The following is a 22,479-nucleotide window of genomic DNA, read 5'->3' as shown; positions in this document are numbered from 1 at the left end:
AGGTAAACTTAGGATTTTGAATAATTTTACTTTAATTGTATTGTTGGGTAATATATAGTGAATGAGATTGATTATCTAGTTTAAGATTTTCAAATATGTGTTTGTGTTAGTTTATAATTTGATTTAGGATTTTAAATGATTTGTTTGGGTTAGGAATTGATTTTATTATGTTTTTAATTTTGTAAGTTTTAATTAATTAATTATTAATGTTGGAGCATTTTAGAAAATGGAGGGAAAATGGCTCAAAATAAATATTTATAAAATGGGGAAAAAAAGGGCTCAAAAATAAATTTTTGAAGAAAAAAATTCAATTCGCAAACCACCAGCACATTCACAAACCGCAAACCGTACTGCGAACGGTTGCAGGTTGATTTTTTTCCAAATCGCATATGTGCGAACGGGTCCAAACTGATCTGTAAACCGTCCAAATCTAAACCGTAGACACCCCTACCACGCATATCAATAAAGAAAAAATATCACATCAGTAAGATATTAAAAAAATAATTACAAATTAATGAAAATTTTTATAAAAATTAATACTCCCTCCGTCCCATAATATTAGTCCCTTATTCCATTTTTCATTGTCCCAAAATATTAGTCCCTCTTCAAAAATCAAGTACAAAAATAATATAAATTTCCCATTTTGCCCTTCTTTTAAATTCATAAATAATATAAAAAGTACAATTATGACATTGATATTCTCAAAAAAGTGTACTATCAAAGGGTAATTTTGGAAAACCAACTTTTTAAAAGTATAATAATTGTACTACCAAAAAAAGTTGGATTCCCCAAAAGGGACCATTATTTTGGAACGGAGGGAGTAATTAAATTTGTGAACTTTTTATAAATTTATATTTTTTTTCTTGACAGCACTATCAGGTAATAACCCCATAAATAAATAAAAGAAGTGTACTAACGGTTGGATCATAACAGCCCTCGAGATTGTCCTTATCTAAATATCTTTGTTTGCTCTAATCAGAATATCCTATGCAATGCAGACACGAACCAAATTATTTAACTTTGATTTGTTAAAAAATTATTTAGATATAATCTGAAATTCTTAATTTTATGAGTTGGGTTCAATAAAATTTATGTGTTATAGAGTTGCAAAAAGAAAAAAATTTAATTACTCAATTTTGACTTCATTGCAGATCGAATCGGAAGACAAATAACAAATTTAAACAGAATTTTAAAATTAAATATTTAAATTAAATTTTAATAACTTTTTGCTTGCTCGTTTACAGTCTTAAATGCTATATTGTATCCTCCAAACAAATTCTTGTATCTCTACTATTAGATGAATGCATGATCATCTGCAAAAATTGACCTGAATGAATTAAGCATTGTTAATTCCATCAATAATTTGGCACACCAAAAAACAAAAAACAAAAAAGGCCAAATAATTATGGTGGCCCTGTTTGAAAAGTCTATTTGAAATAACTTTTTCATAAAAATTTAAAAAAAAAAAAAAAACAAACAATAATTTTTTTGAAAAATTGTGAAAATATAATTTTACCATCAATAATTTCACTGTATCCCCAGAAAGACTCCACAACACTACAGAATAATATGAAAAAAATGGTGGATGTGCCTGGTGGTAGGTGGCCATTGGTCAATGACTGAGTGGTAATTGTCGGTAATTAGAGGTGATTTTCAGCCGCAAGAGATTGTGATTGGAGGTCTCTGGCACAGTGCGGGACTGAGGGAAAAACAAATGAAAATTTGTAAACAAATATTTTTTTTTTTGGGTGTCTGTTACAAAAATTTCCCATCATATTAATAAATTGAGTCCCATTTACATTCTAAGGTTGTGTTTTTTTTTTTTTTTTTTTTTTGGTTACCCACCCGGTATCCGACCCACTTTGGGCCGACTAATCCGGATTCGGGGAGCAGTTCTGGATGGTTAGACTCAAGCCCCCTCCCAATTGGCGTTGTGGGGGATCGAACCGTAGTCCTCCCTACCAAGTCGAGCTCCAATCGCCACTCGACCAACAGGATTGGAGAAGAAATTTAAAAAAGAATATGAAAAATGTAGTGAAATATGAACAAAATATGAAAGCTGCTATTAGTACATACTTTATTTTTTTTGGACCTCCTCTCTTCCATTTATTTTTAATTCCAATTTTATTCAAAGATAAAATTTCATTTATACCCTCATCTCTAACCCTCTTAACTCTAATTTTCTAAACCCTAATCCTAATTTCATCACCTCCGGCTTCACCCCCAACATCGGCCGTCCAACCACTGCCATCATCACAACACCGCCGTTACCCCCAACTACAGTCATCATTGCAGCACCACCGTTTACCCTCTTCCTCATCCTCTTCCCCTAAAACCCTAGATCTAAACCCACCGCTATCATCGCAGCACCATCAAACAACCATTAAGGCAGTGGTGGCGAAATAGTCGAAGATGGAAAGAGAGGTCCTCTCTCTCTCTCACGCTCGATCTCTCTCCTTCATGGTATGGTGGCTAGGGTTTGGCGACTACGGTTTCGCAAAAAAGTTGTGAAGAGGTGATGTTGGGGTCACAACTAGTGGCGAAGGTGAGGGAAGGTGCAGTTGACGGTGGTGGTGGGCAGTGATAGAATTAGGGTTTTCCAAAGATCTAAGTTTTTTCAGATCAAGATTGCATGAAGAGAAGGGGACTCACGAAAGGGGCTAACGCTGGTGGATTTGGTAAGAGGAAGAAGAAGAAAAATGAGATGGCATGTGAAAAGGACGTGGGTTGCAACGGTGAGGTGGTGGCGCCGGTGGGTGGAGGGTGTCAACGGGGAGGGCTACTGGCGAAAGGAAAGAAAGAAGAAAATTTAGGTCCAAAAGAGAAGAGGTACGGTTGAAATTAAGGTGGGGATTCAAAGAAAAAATAGAGGGAACTCATTTAGTTGGGTGGGGTTCAAAGAAGTGGATGGTCCAAATAAATTAGGTAAGTTTTAATAGCAATCCTCTAAAATATATTTATATTTCACTTAATTTCACACATCTTTTTCCTTTTTCTTTTCAAATTTCTTCCCAAATTCCCAGCCAAACACAGCCTAAAATTTATCCACCCAATCACATCAAAGCTTGTTTGTGCAACCATTTTCTCCACCAACCAAAGAATGAAAACAGAAGAAAAGGATTTCAACACAGTCAAGTCCAGGTTTACTGATTCAACCAGATGGGTATGCACACACAAGTATAAACAATGGCGAAGTATTAAATTTATACCACTGTCCTATAAATTACACCATCCATTGGTTTGGCTCCCATTTCCATGGGTTAATTGAATCAAGACTTTAACACCTCATCTATAACTGTGTACATATTGACTCATAACTATAAAAATTATACAAACACTTCACTAAAAGTGGTCCGGAAAGATAGAAGTGATATATATTTATAATTGAATGGGTCAAAATATATGAATTCATGGTATTCGGTAATAGTTGAGGAGATCTGGGTGTAATTAATCCTTCTAGCAATGGAAATTTTCATCCACATTCTATGTAAAAGGCAATGTAGGCATTTACATTCCATAATATATCCAAAAACACCTTGATTTTGTTCCTAGTTCCTACATCATAGAATCTCCATGTTTTGTACCTAAGGCTATTAAAGTATAAACACAACAAAAAACCTAAATGCCAGCAGTCTATGTCATCATAAAAATAAGAATAAATTACAAACACATCCCTTGAAGTTTACTTATATTACAAATTATTCCCTGTGGTTCTAAAAATTATATTATGCCCCTAAGATTTTTTAATTTCATAACAAATAAGTTCTTTTGTTAATAAATCATCAAGTTAATTAACAGTTTTTACTAATGTTAAAATTTTATTTCAATTAATAATTCAGATGATTTTATTATTATATAAGCAAATAGTTAGAAATTTTACTTTTTTAATTAATTCTGTTAAATAAAAAATTCTGACAAGAAAATATTTGTAATTTTTTAATTCATAAGAGACAATTCATATTTTAAGTAAATCCCGGAAGTATTTGTAATTTACCCTAAAAATAATCAATTAAGGAACCAGATAGGGAGAAAATATGAATCCGCTAATATAAAACCATGAAAAAACATCTAGCATTGCTCATAAAACAATACAAAGAACTTCAATAATTTTTTATTATTACATTCAACATCCCCATAAATAATTTTTTCCGTAACATGTATACTCCACCCAATGATGGGGTTTCCAAATAATATCACTCGCCAGTGAACATAACGATGTTTTAATGTATCCAATGTAAAGAATATATTTGCTCAGTAAAGGGGGAAAAATTATACCCTATTATTTGGTGGGGAAAAAAAACAGTTTCTCAATCTAATAAGCTCAAATTCGTGTCCGGATGGGAAGAGCTGAGCAGTTGAGACAAAGAATGCAACACTATACCTGAATATGTCAAGTGCATTGCCTGAAAAAAATGAGTATATCTCTTATGTGATAACTACTTCACAAGGTCAACGCTTTTCTGAGTTGTAAAAGCCACAAGGCCACTTGCATTCCAAACAATCGCACTTCTAACAACCATTCCTCCAACCAAAGTTTTATCCGCCATAAGGAAGACTTGTTTTGTAACAACTTTGTCTCGATGACTGCCTCAGAAGAAACTCTTCCAATGATCAAAAACGTCTCGAGAGAAGATCCCTTCAGCTATTCAAGAAGTATAGAAAGAAATTAAAAAGTTGAAACTCATCCAAAATTTTACTAGCTAGTAGCCACAAAATATCAAAGTTGTCCTCCCACATGAGGGCCTATTTTACGCAAAATACTTATATTCCCCCTCCCCCTTTTTGATTAGTAATGCTCGTGAAAGATCCTAAAATGAAAGGTAACCTCCAATCAATAAACTCGGAAAAACATGAGAACTTTCAAAAATGGATGAGCAAAATACAGCCAAAGTTTAGAAGACTCCGAACACTTTAAATTCAAAGTTATAATAATATTATGTGCAATCAAATCCTCAAATCCTAGGTTTCCAAAGGTGGCAAGCCCAACATTCCCTACCCTACAAGGAATTCTAACACAATAACATTAGCAATGAAATGCAGATTGGTAAATGGCCCACTGAAGAGGAACTGCCAGTAATTAGATCTGAAAAATCCTTGGTAAAATAATAATATATATATGTGTGTGTGCGTGCGGGTGTGTTTACAAACTACAATTTCACATTTAAATAAGACTCCAGTTAGCACTGGTAAAGAAAAACCGGAAAAAGAAAAGTAGAGAAGGGTTTTAAAATTAAAAAAAAAAAAACAGAAGAAATTATGCAACCAGACCATGGTTCGATATTAGGCTTCACTGAGATGAGTAGACACTTATCAGGTTTTATTACCATCAAGTATCAACTGCTGACTCACCAGACGCAAGCCTTGTATATGCAACAATTAATATGATGCAAAGTATTAACAAGATTTATGGTAACAAAAAGTCAAAACATGTCATACCAGTGAATTATTAACTGCACGTAAGCAGTCATTTGTCTTCAACATTAGGATAATTACACGAGGAAGTCTCCTTAGGAGCTCTGAGATTTGAAGGAAATATTGAGAAGCATACATCTGCCAAACAATAGTCACAATATATGAATTTTGTCATCTCAAAGAAGCCAAAAAGTATCCACATACCAGAAAATATGAGGTTCCTATTTTCTTTAATGGTCTGTATTTTCAGGGGTGAGTTTTCACTTTCATGCCATAGAAAGTGCAAAAGCACCATTCTACCTGAAGAACATATCCAAATACGCCCTCACGCTATGTTTGGTTCATTGGAATGAAGTGGAATGGAATGATCGTTCCATCAGAATATCCATTCTCACGTTTGGTTCACTAAAAAATATACTCCCTCTGTCCCATGTTGTTAGTCCTTTTTCCCATTTTAGGATGTCCCAAAATGTTAGTCCTATTTGAAAAGTCAAAATAAAAAATATTTAGGTTTCCAAAATTACCCTTTTTAAATGGCTAGAAATATATTAAAAATTGAAAAGGAGAAGGGTATTATTGGAAGAAGTGCACTAAAATTTGAATTCAAATGCAATGATTACATGTTCCCTAAAAAAAGTTAGAAATTTTAAAAAGGACTATCAAAATGAGACGGAGGGAGTGTTGCAAATGAAATTATCATTCACCATTGTACCGAAATGGTCATTCCATAAGGAGGTTCCAATCCACCTTCATTCTATTGAACCAAACACTACCTTAAAGAATTGCACATAATTTTGTCAAAGCTCTATGATCTTCAGATAAGTCACCTGGAGTTCTGAACGATCATTGTCATCGCCTTGTAAAGCCAGATGATCAACAGCAGGATCAATGACCCTATTCCAAGGTCTCATTGTAAGAACACCTGCAAACAATGCATATAGATCCTCGCCAGCACCCAATTTCACACAGTTTTCCTTTATGCCACGGGCATCAGAAAATATCAATGCCTGTAAGAGAAATCAAAACATTACATCATAAAAAATGACAATAAAACATTCCTAGCATGGAATACAAACTTTTCAAGGAATAGCAATAATGCACCTTCCAGAGCGCAGCATAGTTGGTTCTGGTAGGGAAGTCAAGTTCCTTGTACAATCCATGGTCTAGAAGTACCAACTGCGGTTTTCTCTTGCCTGTAAATGGAAAAGAAATACAGAGACATCAGAGAGAAATACCCATTCATAGTCACTTGTGCAAAATGACAAATACAGTGCATGTAAGACACAAATAAGGAAACATGGATGGCAGGACCCTGTAATGAGGTTACAGTACATTCAATATAAGAAAAGTATTTCATATAATATTTGACCCAAAAGACCTTTGAATGAATATCAACCCACATTCTGACAAATGTGCTAATTCACAGGCTAATCATTGAAATTGTTTCCTTATAAAAGAATGAGAAATAATCATGAAACTACAACTCTTTTTGATCACCAAAGCATGAGGTATTTGGATCAATATGCATTTCAATAGGAATGTCCTCAGAAATTCATTTTTGGTTAGTTCTTTTTTCTTTATTTTTTAAATAAGCGAAATGTATTAGCAAAAAGCACATAGAAGGGGCAAACTCTGTACATTCAAAAACCAAAGCCCAAAAGCTTTTTACAAGCATGTATAAATCACCTATAATCTGTGCACAAAGGACAATCCTTTTTCAACCAAAAACAAAAAAATTTAGAGAAATGAGAAAAGATTATTTAAAGCTTCAAATCAGAAATCCTCAGATTTCTTTCCCTCCAAACAATCCATAAAATGCTACCAAGTCGAAGTGGTCGGACAATATGAACTCCAGCACACAAGAAGTTTTCCCAATGATAATGGCATCACCCATACAAGACCAAACATTAAGCAAATGAAGTCCCATAGTTCTCTGGCCACTAGACAATGTAAGAGGAGATGATTAACAATTTCCACTACCTTATTACACACATACAAGACCATTTAATCACCATCATTCTTCTCTTCCTAAGGTTGTCTATGGTAAAAAAGCCTCAAGAGTTGCAGTCCAAGTGATGAAAAAAAACAGTCAAGCTTCTCCAAATACCTCTCTAGGTGCAATTGGGACCCCACCACCACACAAATCCAAGTAGGAGTGTACTAAAAACTCCCATTTCTTAGAAACTCTGCAAATTTTAGGTGAAGGTCCCAAATCTCACAGTAAAAATAAATTTTGATAGTTGTCTTGTAGTTACTGGTTCCAAGGATTTTGCCCCTTCTTAATTGGTTGTTTTAAGTTGTACAAGGGGGTACGTCCCTTTTTTAGAGTTGTGAATATTGCAATTCTAGCCCTGAATCAAACAGATACCTTTTGAGTTTGCTAGCACATTCTTACACAACCATTGGCTGCCCCTTGAATCAAAGAGACTTGGGAGAATACAAGGTGCCTTCAACAAGGTCAGGTCCCTTATTCTATTCCATCCTACCTTCATGTTATTTTATTCATAACCTTTTTCTATTTCATATAAACATCCTCTAACTCATTCATTATACTTTTTCACTATTTATTTATCTCTATTTCGTCGATAAGCATTCCATGTTTCCTCATTTTGTGGGCCATCACTGCTTTTCAACTCTTATGCGTAGCTCTTATAGAGGAAACCTAATTTTCCATGCATTTAACTTGACATTGCATTACTTTGTGGTATTTTCTCTCTTTTCAAGACCAAGTTACTAATTGCAGAATGTTATATTATTCATGCTTACCAATGAAATTTAAAGACTTGATATTGATATTTCTGGATGATATTTCTGGATGTCTGGATACTTTTCTGCCTATCTTTCCAATGCTTTATTGGTTAAAACTGTTGGCCTAATGCTGTTATGTTAACTACTGATTGTTGAATTATATTCAGACCTTTTCATTTGCAAACATTTTAGTTCCCCAGAAACACCTCAACAGCATAGAGAAAACCTTAGGTTGCATCATGAAAATGCAATGCGTTCAAATGGGACACAAGTCCTATCCATAAAGATAGCCCCAAAGCAAATCTGAGTTTGACAAAACCTAGCCAATCCGAACCCTAATTTCACATATCTTAACTATATCAATTGGATGGGATATTATAGCCAGATGAACCAAAAAATGCTTTATCATGTTTCTTACATGTGAAAAAAATAAATAATAAATTCATGGATGCCATTAACAATAGAAACATGGTAGGGATCACTCCACTATATTGGCATGCATCAAGCAAACATGACTGGTTATTCAAGTTTACGTGTACTTGTATCTTCTCATGTAAAATAGCAAAAAAAATTTACACAATTTTAGTCCTACTCTACAATTACATAAATCTAAAACTTGGTGACATAAATAAACTCAACGAATGAACCTAAGTTCATGTAACATTGGAAGAACTTTAAAGGACCAAATTGATTTGGTATTAATTCAAGAATAATCTAACTCATAAATGATGTAGTCAAAATTATGGGTATTAATTCTAGACCTTGTACTTATGCAAATTCAAATTTACCCCTTTTTGTACAAAGGGCTACTGTCCGTATATATTCTTCAACTTGAGTTCCTGCTTATTTTCGGTCATGAAAATAGCCCATATTTGAAATTAGTAACTATGCAATAATAAGACATATATAAATAAATATTACACAAAAAAATATGCCAATACAAGACACATAAAACATGTCCCCCCCAAAACTTGGCATTTGGAATTGGCCCCAGAGCCAACTCCAATCTATAGTGTGTCATCCCTGTCCCAAGCACTGTGTGAGGCATGGCAACCCAAACATATGTCATTTGTAGACTGCACAAATATTTAGGAAGAACCACAGCTCAAAATCTTTCCTCTCCCTGCTAAAAAGCTTTAGGCTATTGGCTGCATCAATATATCCTGGAGGCTCCCACATTGTCACCACTAGTGCCTAATCAATACTTTTTCTCTCATCTAAAACTGAAAATTTAATTGATTACATTTTAATCATAACTTCAGAGCATTTTAAAACAATTTCTCATAATGTAAAAATTATATTAGTCCTATTCTAGGCTTTTAAATGATAACATATTCGAGAACAAATATGAAACAACATTATTTTGTCTCTCGTTGAGCAATGGCATGGACGGTTATGTAATCATGGAAAGAATTTCTTTTTTTGCAATATAACTGATCAATGAGATGCACATATAAAATGGATACCCCGGTTGCTTATATCAATATGAACAAATGCCTCACCAAGAATGCTCCTCTTGCCTTGAGGCAGTGGACGAACCAGCAAGTTGGCAGCATGTGGATCACAATGAACAAACCCATGTTTGAACATCATTTCAGCAAAAACTTGACTAACCTACAAAAAAGGTAAAATCAACCTCCTTTTTTAATCATTTAATAACAAATGACACTAAATTTTCATGAGAAACCCAAATACCTAATGCAGTTCCAATAGAATGACCTCAATACATGGAATATGTAGTCAAAAGCATAAAAGTCAAGGAACTGCTAGTTTGAGAACTACATCCTGACAAACTTCTAAAAAGATTCAAGGTAAATAACTGACCTGATGGAATGGTCTTAAAAGGTTGTTATAAATCATATGAAATGTCCTCTAATATGGATAACAACTTAATTTAAATGACCTAAAATAGTTAAATTTCCACCTAGAAATCTCTGAAAACCCGAAGTGGATGACTCGGGTGCTTTCCATGACAATTCCCAAAGATGTTACCACCTAAATTATGAAGCTCGTGAACTTACAAGTTTTGTTACATCGTGCGGCTGAATTCCAAGTCTTCGAATTTCCTTCACATCATTTACTTGAGCACAATCCATAAATTCCATGGTCAACAATTTTGAGGTGCTAAAGTTCCAATAGACCCTTGGGGCGTAGACATAGTCTGCAATATGAGGAGATAACTTCCGAAAGTTATCCATACATTTTACGCTGTTCTTGGCCTCAATCAAAAAATCTAGTTCCTGATAACCACAACTATAATTTATCAAGATTATATTAGACATTCAGCAAAGCTTCCTGCATCAATGCATGTTGAAAATAATACCAGTGCACTGAATTGCATCATCAGGTTTAGAACTAGTCAAAAACCACGTTCAACCGTGCAAAATAGGTATATTCAGCAAAAATTTCAATCACAAATAACTGAATGTCACCAGGTATACATTGAGGGATTATGAGTAGGCAACCCAAATTTTATAAACAAGATTTTTAAGCTTGAAAGCCCTCCAAGCAGCATGCCATGATTTTTTTTACCAAAATGGCTTCATATGTTTTACATATTTACCATACCTAGCAAAGTTTGTAATCGTATATTACAACGGCTCTCTTTATCTGGTAGTCAAGCTATGAACAGTTTTAGCTGCTCAAAACACAACACAGTTTTAGCTGCTTAATACTGACATTTGAGAAAATTGAATACAGCCAACTTACAAGTTCTCACTACTGAAAATAACAATTAATTATAAGCATATATACAGCACAAGATCTTTAATCAGTTTTCTTGAGTGCCTTTGCTGAAATTAAATTAAGAAGTAAAAAGAAAGAAGCTAAAAATGCTGCCTTCAAGGTTCCTAATCCTGGGCAATGACTGCAAACAAGGTCACAGTTTAAATAAACATAATTATGGTCACAAGCAGATTGGTCCATTTGGAGTATATTTGTGGAAATCCATAGATGTTTTCAGAAGTGCAGAGTTAGACTTCGGATATTAACTCTGATGTATAATGGAAGTTCAAAAGCACAAACGGGAAAAGCCTGGCATATGAATTCCCAATACATCCATCCACATATAGAAGGCAAGTAATATGATGTTGTATTACATGGTTACCACCAAGAGTAAATGAGAAATAATGAATGAAAACGGCAAAACTTGAGTGTGTAGCAACTAGCCTGAGGTAAACTTTCGTGTACTTCATCGACCAACCACCTGCATTAAAACATAAATAAAATTCAAATTAATGGAACTGTTTGAAACCTAAAATTTGCACATTTATAGACACATCTCTTTAGGAGTAGTTTTGTATGTGAGTGAGTGGGAGAAAGGAATAGAAGAACTTTTGTTGGTAAAGAAGGGCCTACATTAGATTAAAAAGTATATTTTTATCCTTGCTATATAATTGGTTTTTAGGAGTGGTTTGATTTCTCCTTCACTAAACCAGTTATTGAATTTTTTAGAGGCCTTTGAATAGGTTTTTGATGTATAGTAGGGCTTTTCTTTTGTATACAGGCTGCACCCATTTAATAAAATCTGTTATTTATCATAAAAAATATTACTTGTGCATATGCACACCAAAAGAAAAAAATTACATGCGTATATAGTGTGTAATGTGCCCACGCATGTTGGTATATACAAACTATAACATGCATCTATGCTGTGTTAAAATGCTAATGATTTATCTTGACCACAAGCTATCTTCTAATCTATAATGTTGGAAAAATTAAAAACTTAAGAGAAACCATCTGCAAACCTGTAATCAAAAGTAGGAAAAAATCGATGCAAGGTGTTAACAATTAACTCCACGGTGGCATAATCTGCGGACGCAGTATCCGTCATGTGAGCGTGTTGAACCTAGATTTGAATAAGTACATGGATAAAGAATCAAAACTTCATTATAAACATCAATATATTAGTTATCTCCATATATTTGCATAAAGACAAACTGATCTATCATAGAAAAGTACTTAATTGGATGATTATGCAAAAGTTCTAACCTTCACAGCAACTTTTTGCCCATCGTGGGTGCGACCAACGTGAACTTGTGCAAGGGAAGCACTTGCGATTGGGACAGGATCAAACTCAGAAAAAATCTAGACACGAGAAGGCTTACTTAGTTGTTTGATAGATCAAGTGAATAAAATAAACCAAAACAAAGGCAAAAGATAAGAAGCCCATCCAAAAATTTCAAATAGTCAACAAGAAAATGAGAAAAATAATACATACTTCATCTGGCATTCCACCAAGTTCTGTCTTAACCACTTCACACACTTGATCATACGAAGAAACTGGACATCTATTCAACAAAGACTCCCTCATTCTCAGGACATACTCTTGAGGTACTAAGTATTCCTATACATGATAAAAATGAAATTCAATAATCACAAAAAGAACAAGTATTTCATTCTAAACGCACGTACTTATCTGACAAAAGAAAATCCAAACAACTTCAAAAAAGAGAGGAAGTGTTCCAATTTCCTTCTGGGATGACAAAGGAAGTGCAATAAAAGCATACCAGCTGACCAATATGCTGACCAAGCTTGATATATATGCCCCCATTTTTAAAGCATAGTTCTTCAAGCTTACGGGCACTCCTGTTGTGGACTTCGTGTTTAACTTTTGATCTCTCAATGCTATCTTCCGGCAGACCCCACAGTGAATATTCATAATCTAACAAGAGTACAAGTTGAAACTCCATTAAAATCAAATGCATGGTACCAAAGTCATAAAATTGCTATGACTCCTGTAAGTTTGGAGAATAAAATTGTAAAACAAGTTTGTGAAGTCCAAAAAATATAATATATCCCCTCTAGAGTACTAATTGTGCCCAGAAAATAAAATATTAAGTAAACTCAACCGGCTCCATAAGAGCTTGGACTCCCTGCATGGTTGACTTTCATAACCAATTTCACGTCCAGAGTAGAACTAGCTCTAGAATACCAATATGCTCATTATCTATACACTAAATTTTAATCAATTTGAATTAGCTCTAGTTCCATCATGGACTGAGTTACATGCAAATTTTATGTTCCAGACCTTCTTAAAGCTACCAAATGAATATGCCACTCCCTAGTGCTGGTCCATATTAAACAAAGGTGGCCTAGGTACAAACCTTTTGATATTATTTGCATAAGGATGTTATCTCATATATAAACCCATTTTCTAATGCTTAGAACGTGGAAGCCTCAGCCTTGACCACTAGACTAAGCAATGACTCCATACGTCAAACTACCATACACATTGGGGTTAAAATACTGTCCTCCACTATTTTAAAATTTTGTAGCATTATTTGAAGTTCAAGAAAAAAAATAAAACACATCACATCGAAAAGGAAAATGACATACAATCCCACTTTCTAGACTCAATGGTCTGAGAGAGAGAGTTGCCTTAGATATTCTAATTGATTACCACATCATTGGGTTTGAAAAGTGAGCAATTTTTTGGTTTGAATAGCAATGCCCGAAAAGGAAAAATGAGAAGACATTATTACTCAATTTTTTTTTATAAATAGACATTATTACTCAATTTTGATCACTCGCTTTAACTATTGACCTTAATACAAAAGCCTGATATCAAGAATAACTTTGATCCATTCAACTCACGTTGACATCTTAAACTCCATTTTGCCTACTGCCATGCAAAGGCTTTGGAATTTGGTCACATTCGCAATGAGTTAGACACAGGTGGAATGAATTAGACATAACAAGTTGAAGATCCCGGATGCCCCCAAAACTCAAATCAACCAATATCTAATCCAAATGTAATCCACTTACAGTCCACTAACTCCAATTTTTGTCAATAATTTTTAGTCATCACAAAATCAGTTCCCCCTTCTCACAGGGCGACATTCATGATGAAGTCACAATCCAAATTCTATCTGGTCCAACTCATTGAACAAACTACATTCCAAAGCATTTCCACACTTGTAATTTGAATTTAATATTTAATCCTGTTACAGAATATAGCAATGCCTAAATCTTCCTTCACCTAGACAATCCTAAACATCATGTACATCTGCTTTTTTTTCCCCTCTTCATTTTGGGGCACTCAGATATGGCCAAGCAGCAAACAACATCAAAACTGGAAATACAAAATAGTTTTCTAGCATAGCGTTAGGTTTAAGCTGAATTAAGAGAATTAATCCCTGTACTTTAAAATTTGAAAGAATAAAGCCAATAACTACTAGGAAGTGTGTTGAAACCCTAATCCTAATACGAACATGTGAAAGCAAATGATTTTAGGAGAGTTTTTTGAGATTTACGAACCGAAAGCAATGGTGGCGGCGGTGAGGGAGAGGCGGGTGACGCGGAGGGGGACGGTGGCGCAGAGCTTGAGGGCGGTGGCGGGGTCGTCGGAGGTGGAAATCGCCGCCGCAGCCACGCCGCCGCCCACAATTGGAGCAGCCAAAGCTAGCTTCTTGGTAGCGCGAAACAAGAATCGCGCTGCCATTCTTTTGTGTTGGGAAGTTTGAGGCGACAAGGCTGAAGCGAAGAATGCCCTCTCTCTCTCTCTCTCTCTCTCTCTCTTCTTATTATACTTTTGTTTTGTCAATACTAATAGGCGGCGTTCGTTCATTTGCGACTCCTTTAACTTTGCTTGTCAACCTTTTTGACCCAAACAATAATTTATTTTTTTTGTTTTCGGTTGTGTTTTATAAATTAATAAAATTATTTGCTTGGTTCCTATTTTACTTTGTGACAATATAAAATTATTAAAATTAGTCATATTTTAGGTTTCGTTTCACTTTTTAAACTATTTGGACATGATTAAAAAAAGGAGTTTTTTTGATAAATTCATTTTCTAAGAGATTTATTCCATCTAATCCATATTCTTTTTGACTATTCCATTAGGTCCAATTTGAGATAAGAAGACCAAAATACTCTTTTCATCTACTTATGTTCCATTTAGTTCACATTATTTTCTTATATTTCAATAAGTCCTATGGGTGACATAATTACCAAAATACCCTTAATGTGAATGTTCACACCGTCAACGTAAATGTTCATATCGTCAATGTGTAGGGGCCCGGCCCATGTCGATCCTCGTGGGTGCCCGGAAAAATTCAAGTCGGGCCGGCCCGGCTCGGCTGTTGATAATATGAATATTCACATTGACAAGTTAACATTCACATTGATAGGAGTGTAAAATTGGCCTGCGGGCCGTGGGCGGCCCGAAACCAGCTCACCGCCCGGGGCGGGCCCAGACTGGCCCGTTCACAATGTGAATATTCACATGGACATATTAACATTAACAATAACATTGACAAGAGTGTAAAATTGGCCCATGACCCGTGGGCAGCCCGAAGCCCGGGCCCGGGTCGGGGCGGGCCCGGCTCGGTCCGACCCGTTGACAATGTGAATATTCACATTGATATGTTAACATTCACATTGATAGGAGCGTAAAATTAGCCCGCGGCCTGTGGCCGGCTCGAAACCCGCCCGCGACTCTTGGGCTGCCCTGGGCGGGCCCGGCCCGACCCGTTGATAATGTGAATATTCACATTGACATGTTAACATTCACATTGATAAGAGTATAAAATTAGCCCGCGCCCCGTGGCTGCTCGAAACTAGCCCACGGCTCGTGGACGGCTCGGGGTGGGCCCAGCCCGGCCTGTTGACAATGTGAATATTCACATTGACACGTTAACATTCACATTGATAAGAGTGTAAAATTGACTCGCGTCCCATAGGCGGCACGAAGCCCGTGGGCGGCGCGGGGCGAGCCCGGTCCGGCCCGTTGACAATGTGAATATTCACACTGGCATATTAACATTCACATTGATAGGAGTGTAAAATTGGCCCGTGGCCCGTGGGCGGCCCGAAACCCGCCCGCTGCCCAGGGCGGGCCCGGCCCGGCTTGTTGACAATGTGAATATTCACATTGACATATTAACATTAACATTGATAAGAGTGTAAAATTGGCCCGTGACTCGTGAGCAGCTCGAAGCCCAGCCCCGGGCCGGGGCGGGCCCGGCCCGTTGACAACGTGAATATTCACATTGACATATTAACATTCACATTGATAAGAGTGTAACATTAGCCCGTGCCCCATAGCTGCCCGAAATACGCCCACGGCGGGCCCGGCCCGGCCTGTTGATAATGTGAATATTCACATTGACATGTTAACATTCACATTGATAAGAGTGTAAAATTGACTCGCGTCGCACGGGCGGCCTGAAGCCGGTGGGCGGCCCGGGTTTGGGTCCGGGCCTATCCCAGGCAGCGGATAAATTTTACACTCCTATCAATGTTAATGTTAACATGTCAATGTGAATATTCACATTGTCACGGGTCGGGCCAAGCCCGCCTCAGGCTGCGATCAGGCTTCGAGCCGCCCACGGGCTGCGGGCCAATTTTACACTCCTATCAATGTGAATGTTAACATGTCAATGTGAATATTCACATTGCCAACGAGCCGGGCCCGCCCCGGCCTGAGGTCAGGCTTCGGGCTGCACACGGGTCACGGGCCAATTGTACACACTTATCAATGTGAATGTTCACATGTCAATATGAATATTCACATTATCAACAGGCCGGGCCGGGCCCGCCCCGGGCCACCCACGGGCCGTGGGCGGGTTTCGGGCAGCCACGGGGCGTGGGCTAATTTTACACTCCTATCAATATGCATGTTAACATGTCAATATGAATATTCACATTGTCACGAGTCGGGCCAAGCCCGCCTCGGGCTGCGATCGGGCTTGGGGCCGCCCACGTGCTGCGGGCCAATTTTACACTCTTATCAATGTGAATGTTAACATGTCAATGTGAATATTCACATTGTCAACAGGCCGGGCCGGGCCCGCTCCAGGCAGCGGGTGGGCTTTTGGCCGCCCATGGGCCGCGAGTCAATTTTATACTCTTATCAATGTGAATGTTAACATGTCAATGTGAATATTCACATTGTCAACGGGCCGGACCGGGCCCGCCCCGGGCCGCCCATGAGCCGCGGGCGAGTTTCGGGCCACCACGGGACGGGGGCCAATTTTACACTCCTATTAATGTGAATGTTAACATGTCAATGTGAATATTCACATTGTCAACGGGCCGGGCCGGGTCAGCCCGCCCTGGACTGCTGTCCAGTTTTATACTCTTATCAATGTGAATGTTAACATGTCAATGTGAATATTCACATTGTCAATGGGCCGAACCGGGCCCGCCCATGGGCCGCGGGCGAGTTTCGCGCCGTCACGGGACGGGGGCCAATTTTACACTCCTATTAATGTGAATGTTAACATGTCAATGTGAATATTCACATTGTCAACGGGCCGGGCCGGGTCGGGCCCGCCCTGAGCTGCTGTCCAGTTTTATACTCTTATCAATGTGAATGTTAACATATCAATGTGAACATTCACATTGTCAACAGGCCGGGCCGGGCCCGCCCACGGGCCGTGGACGGGTTTTGGGCAGCCACGAGGCACGGGCTAATTTTATACTCCTATCAATGTGAATGTTAACATGTCAATGTGAATATTCACATTGTCAACGGGCCGGGCCGGGCCCGCCCCTGGCCGCGGGCGGGCTTTTGGCCGCCCATGGGCCGCGGCCTAATTTTATGCTCTTATCAATGTGAATGTTAACATGTCAATGTGAATATTCACATTGTCGACGGGCCGGACCGGGACCGCCCCGGGCCGGCATGGGTCGCGGGCGAGTTTCGCGCCGCCACGGGACGGGGGTCAATTTTACACTTCTATTAATGTGAATGTTAATATGTCAATGTGAATATTCACATTGTCAACGGGCCGGGCCCGCCCCGGCTCGCGGCTGGGTTTCGGGCCGCCCACGGGCCAATTTTGCATTCCTACCAAAGTGAATTTTAAAATATGAATGTTCACATCATTAAATTGCTAATCGTTCAAAAAATATTTATAAGGGTATCAAAATTAAATATAAGGGCATAAGTGTCCAAGAAAATAGTGTAAATCAAGAAAATGGACTTTATGGAATAAAACTATACAAACATGGGACTAAATGGGTTAAAAAATTCCTTCATAGACTTCTTGGGTTAAAACACTTCTAAATTGGACTTATCAATAAAAATCCCTTAAAAAAAATTCATTTTAGATAAATTTTTAACTTTTTTATAATTTTGTAAAAAAAAAAAAAAATAATTATAGTTTAGATGTAACATTTTATCTTTATGGACTTTTTAACTGAGACCTCGTTTGGAAACAGATTTTTTTAGTAATTCTTTGACTTTTTAGTTAAAATATGATGCAAAAAAAGTTAGTATATTTGGAATGATTTTTTAATTTTTTACGAAAAGATGCGCAAAAAGTAGAGAGAAAATGAAATCTTTGACTTTTTGGTATAAGTTGTTGTTTTTTTGGTTTCTTAGCGACTTTTTGATTTTTTGGCTAAAAAAGTCACTTGCCAAATGAGGTCTTATTTTGTCTTTAGTGAGCTAAATTAGCCTCAACCATCTTCCCAAACGAAACCTTAAATTTTAAAGTAACTTAGTTATGTTTTGGATTTTGATTAAAATTTCATCTAACAAGTTGCTTATTGGCTTATTGGTTTATTTCTATCACATCACCTCTCTACTGTTCCATACGTTTTTTCATAATATATATATATATAAGACATACCATACCCAGAAAACCCTTATTATGTTATATATCAGTTAACAAAAATAAAAAAATTAATTATAAATACATTTCTAAAATTTATTAAAAATATAAATTTCTTACATCATGTTTGAGAAATTACATATCATTTCTTGAGTTTTCCAATCATAACAAATAACTCCCTTCAAAATGTGAATTTTCGGGTGTATCATTGTGGGTGAAGTTGAATAATATTCCTTTGGAGCTTTAGATTGAAGAGGGTTTGGGTTACATTGCTAGCATTATAAAAACTCCTTTTTATTTGGATAAGACTACTTTTAACAGAAACAGACTTACATTTGCAAGAATACGTATTGAAGTGCTAGCAAATAAAAAGATTCTTCAATCTTTCAAAATAAATCTTGGTTATAGTGAACCGCATAATATTAGAGTTGAGATTCCATTAAATTTTCAAAAGTGTGATGTTGGCAAGACATTTAGTCATACCACTACTATGTGTAGGCAAAAGCTAAAGACATTGAATCCTCTCTTTCAAACAAGAGCGTAGAGACAAGGAAAACACAAATTCCAACTAATTGGAAAGTGGTGAAGAAGAAAAATGAGAGATAGTGTGCAAGCTTCAACAACAAAGATAAACGAAGAGAGAGGGACACGGTCTTCTGGCCCCTTTACATCTAATGCATTTGATGTTCTTAAATCTTGTAAAATGAGAGAGTTTGAGAATAGCGAATCAAGTCAAAAGTTGTTATGCCAAGTGAATATTCTAAATCATAGAGGGAATCCATCTTAAGGGACCCCAGTAATGAAGAGATTTTTGAGGAAAATAGAAGAAACTCAAAGAAAAACTTCATAATCTGAAAAGTGCGAGGGAAATTTTGAATCCTATTGTTGTGATAGTTGTTTTATGCCTTTTGTATGCTTAATTTTATGTCCTTTGGTGGCACTAGTTTCGTTCTATTTATTTTTGTACTCCCTACAAAGATATGTGTCGAACTTCATTATAGATCCTTCTTTTTTTGTTATAAAATTACTTACTTATTCAAACAAAAAAAAAAACCTATGTTAATCAATTGCTAAGTCAAACTAACAAAGTGTATGACGTAAGTAACATTTTTTTTTTCCTTCTAAAAATAATTTTATTAATCTTTTGAAATTAAACAATTTTTTTTATCTCACCTATCTTATTTCTCATTTTCTCTCAACTATTAACACCACATTACCCAACCATCGCACCACCTTCTCTCATTCTGAATCAGCACCACCGTTATTATTGGTTTATTAGCATTTGATGTATTGTCGAGGAAGGATGCAGAATATTGTAATGGTGTAAAGAGAATGATAGTGGTAGGAGGATGAAAATAAAAGTAGTATGCTAATTTTATTTTTTTATTAAAGGATATTTGGGTTATTTTATTTTATTTTTTTGTTAGATTAGTTGACAAAGAGTATTTGTAATTTTTGCCAAACTTCAAGAGATGCATTTATAATTTATCTTAAAAATTATATGTTTCAAAAACTCAATAGATTTTCAATTAATTTCACAAATTAAAAATGTTTCAAGCTTTTTGGGTTCATTTGGGAAGTGCGTTGGCTTTTTAGCTTTTTTGGCTATTTTAGCCTAGGGCTAAAAAACTTGGTTTGGGAAGGACTTCTGACTTTTTTGGCTTTTTTGATTTTTTTGTGAGAGAAATAATGTAATGATTATGGATTGAATGTGATATTTTGTCTTATTGAGTTAAAAAACGTATTTTATTTTTTGTGGCTAAAATATCCATAAAAGCCCCAAGTTGGGCTTCCCAAACGAAGCCTTTGTATGTTATCAAATAAATAAAAACTATAAATTTAAAAACTTGAGGGGTGATCTTGTAATTATTGAAATCTATGCAATAGTTAGTGTAATGAGGTGTTTATTGTATTGAGATTGTAAATCACGTTGTAAAAACAAAAAATAACAAATTGATACGTTGGGCAAACACGCTCCGTTTGTTTTAAAAAAAAAAAAAATTGAAAAGTGTTCCCTCCGTTAATTGTTTTGTGCTTGATTGTGACCTTGAAATTAAAGTGTTAATCGGTAATGATGATGTTAGCAATGGTAGTGACAACGGTAGTAAGGTAGTGCAAGTGCCGAGGTGATAGCAGTGGCAGTGACAGTGACGATGACGATAACAGTAATGATGATTGTGGCATGGTAGAGGTGGTGATGCCATTGATAAAATTTTAGCTTATAAAAATTTTTCTACTGTTCGAAATTGAAAAAATATTTTAAAGTCTAATTATTAAATTTTCATATACAAATAAGTGAGAATGCCCTTTATGAGATATAGTATCCTCAGGAATGCCAAACTTCATAGCTTAGCTCGTTTGTGATGACTAAGCTCCAAGGAGGTTTTTGGTTTTAGGATTAGAGATGATTTGACAACCTTTATTTTTTGTAATATCAAATGCTAAAAATGCATAAGGTATTTTTTTAAAAATGTTTTTCATCCAAACAAAATGTGACGTCCCGAAATAAATACAATATACCCATCTCATAACGACCCATGAGTAGCAACATAAACGAATTGATGAGTTTTCATTAATTAGAGTTTGATATATAAAATGTGACACATGCGATATATATTCATAAATAGTACATCCTGAATCTACAGCATGTGTTACAAGATGGTGAAAAGAAATTAAAGCTAAATAGATAATCCTATGCCTCAAAGGTTTACATCTTTCAAAGTCAATGCTTGGGTACATCAAAAGTAAGTCGTAAGCTTAATACATATAAAGCCCTAGGTTTGTACCAAATTAAATACAAAATACAACACTGAGTCTTCAGCTCCACAGTCCTCCCAAGCTAAGTCCTTGGTAGAGGCATATCACCAGTACTTGAAAATGATTTTCACACATAGGGTGAGCCAAAACCCAATAGAAATATTATAACACAATGTATAAATCTTAACAAAGCCATAAGGTTTTATGCATATGCAATGCTAGCTCCAAACATTTTACATTTCTTTCCAAAACCATACCATGCCAAGTTCATATCACAATTCTCGAATCATGTCCTTTAAAATAAAAAAACAAGAGGGAAATTTTAAACCAGTACAACCTTTCACGAATATTTCGTCCGTGAGAAACCGTCAAACGGCACCCATCTAAACGTAGTCTATACAAGTGCTACTATTGCCATTTTACGGATATTTCGTTCGGCAGAATCGGTACCCACGTATATGCACGTCTTTCGGCACTTTCACCCTAGACACACATGCCAACTTAATTTGGTGATACACACTTCTTTTCAACGTTCACCTCTTTTTCTCAATATCATATACATTTTCAATGTAGTAAATGAGTAACAACGTTAAATGCACATGGATGAGAAATTAGTTTTAGTTCACCTAATTTTCATGCAATTTTTACAACACTCATAACTATCCTCCATCGATAGCCCAAAACAGATATCTCTAAATAGATAGATAAATTTCATTAAATATACACTTTTCAAAAATTTCAAAATGGGAGTGATAATATATATTCAACTCTACCATCATCATTATTATCATTTCAATTTCACAATTTCCATATCAATGCCATTTTGTCTTTACAATCTTGAACATTCACATTTTAAGGCAAAACCCCATTTCTCTTTGAAAATTCATTTCAATGCAAAAAAATATCTCATTTCAACATATATCAACCCCAAATTCAAAATCACAACTTTTTTCTTAAAACCATTTGAAAACCCCTCTCTTACATTTTGATTTCAAGCCCT

The 22,479-nt window shown here is 36.1% G+C and overlaps 1 protein-coding gene across 1 annotated transcript; it reads right to left on the bottom strand.

The window, feature by feature from the left end:
- Nucleotides 1-4,089: 4,089 nt before the first annotated feature.
- Nucleotides 4,090-14,745, bottom strand: ATH9 (ABC2 homolog 9). The gene is made up of 12 exons (XM_028248404.2): nucleotides 14,419-14,745; nucleotides 12,669-12,823; nucleotides 12,380-12,505; nucleotides 12,151-12,246; nucleotides 11,907-12,007; nucleotides 11,329-11,365; nucleotides 10,182-10,400; nucleotides 9,663-9,774; nucleotides 6,514-6,605; nucleotides 6,240-6,419; nucleotides 5,437-5,550; nucleotides 4,090-4,642 (listed from the first exon to the last, which is right to left on the bottom strand). Exons 1-12 carry the CDS (start codon nucleotides 14,726-14,728, stop codon nucleotides 4,442-4,444), a joined length of 1,743 nt encoding a protein of 580 aa, XP_028104205.2. The 5' UTR covers nucleotides 14,729-14,745; the 3' UTR covers nucleotides 4,090-4,441.
- Between the last annotated feature and the right edge of the window lie 7,734 nt (nucleotides 14,746-22,479).

The sequence above is a fragment of the Camellia sinensis genome, chromosome 1 (genome assembly GCF_055761805.1).
Source record: "Camellia sinensis isolate YWXY chromosome 1, ASM5576180v1, whole genome shotgun sequence".
NCBI lineage: Eukaryota > Viridiplantae > Streptophyta > Magnoliopsida > Ericales > Theaceae > Camellia > Camellia sinensis.
This window is presented reverse-complemented; position numbering and strand designations above follow the sequence as displayed.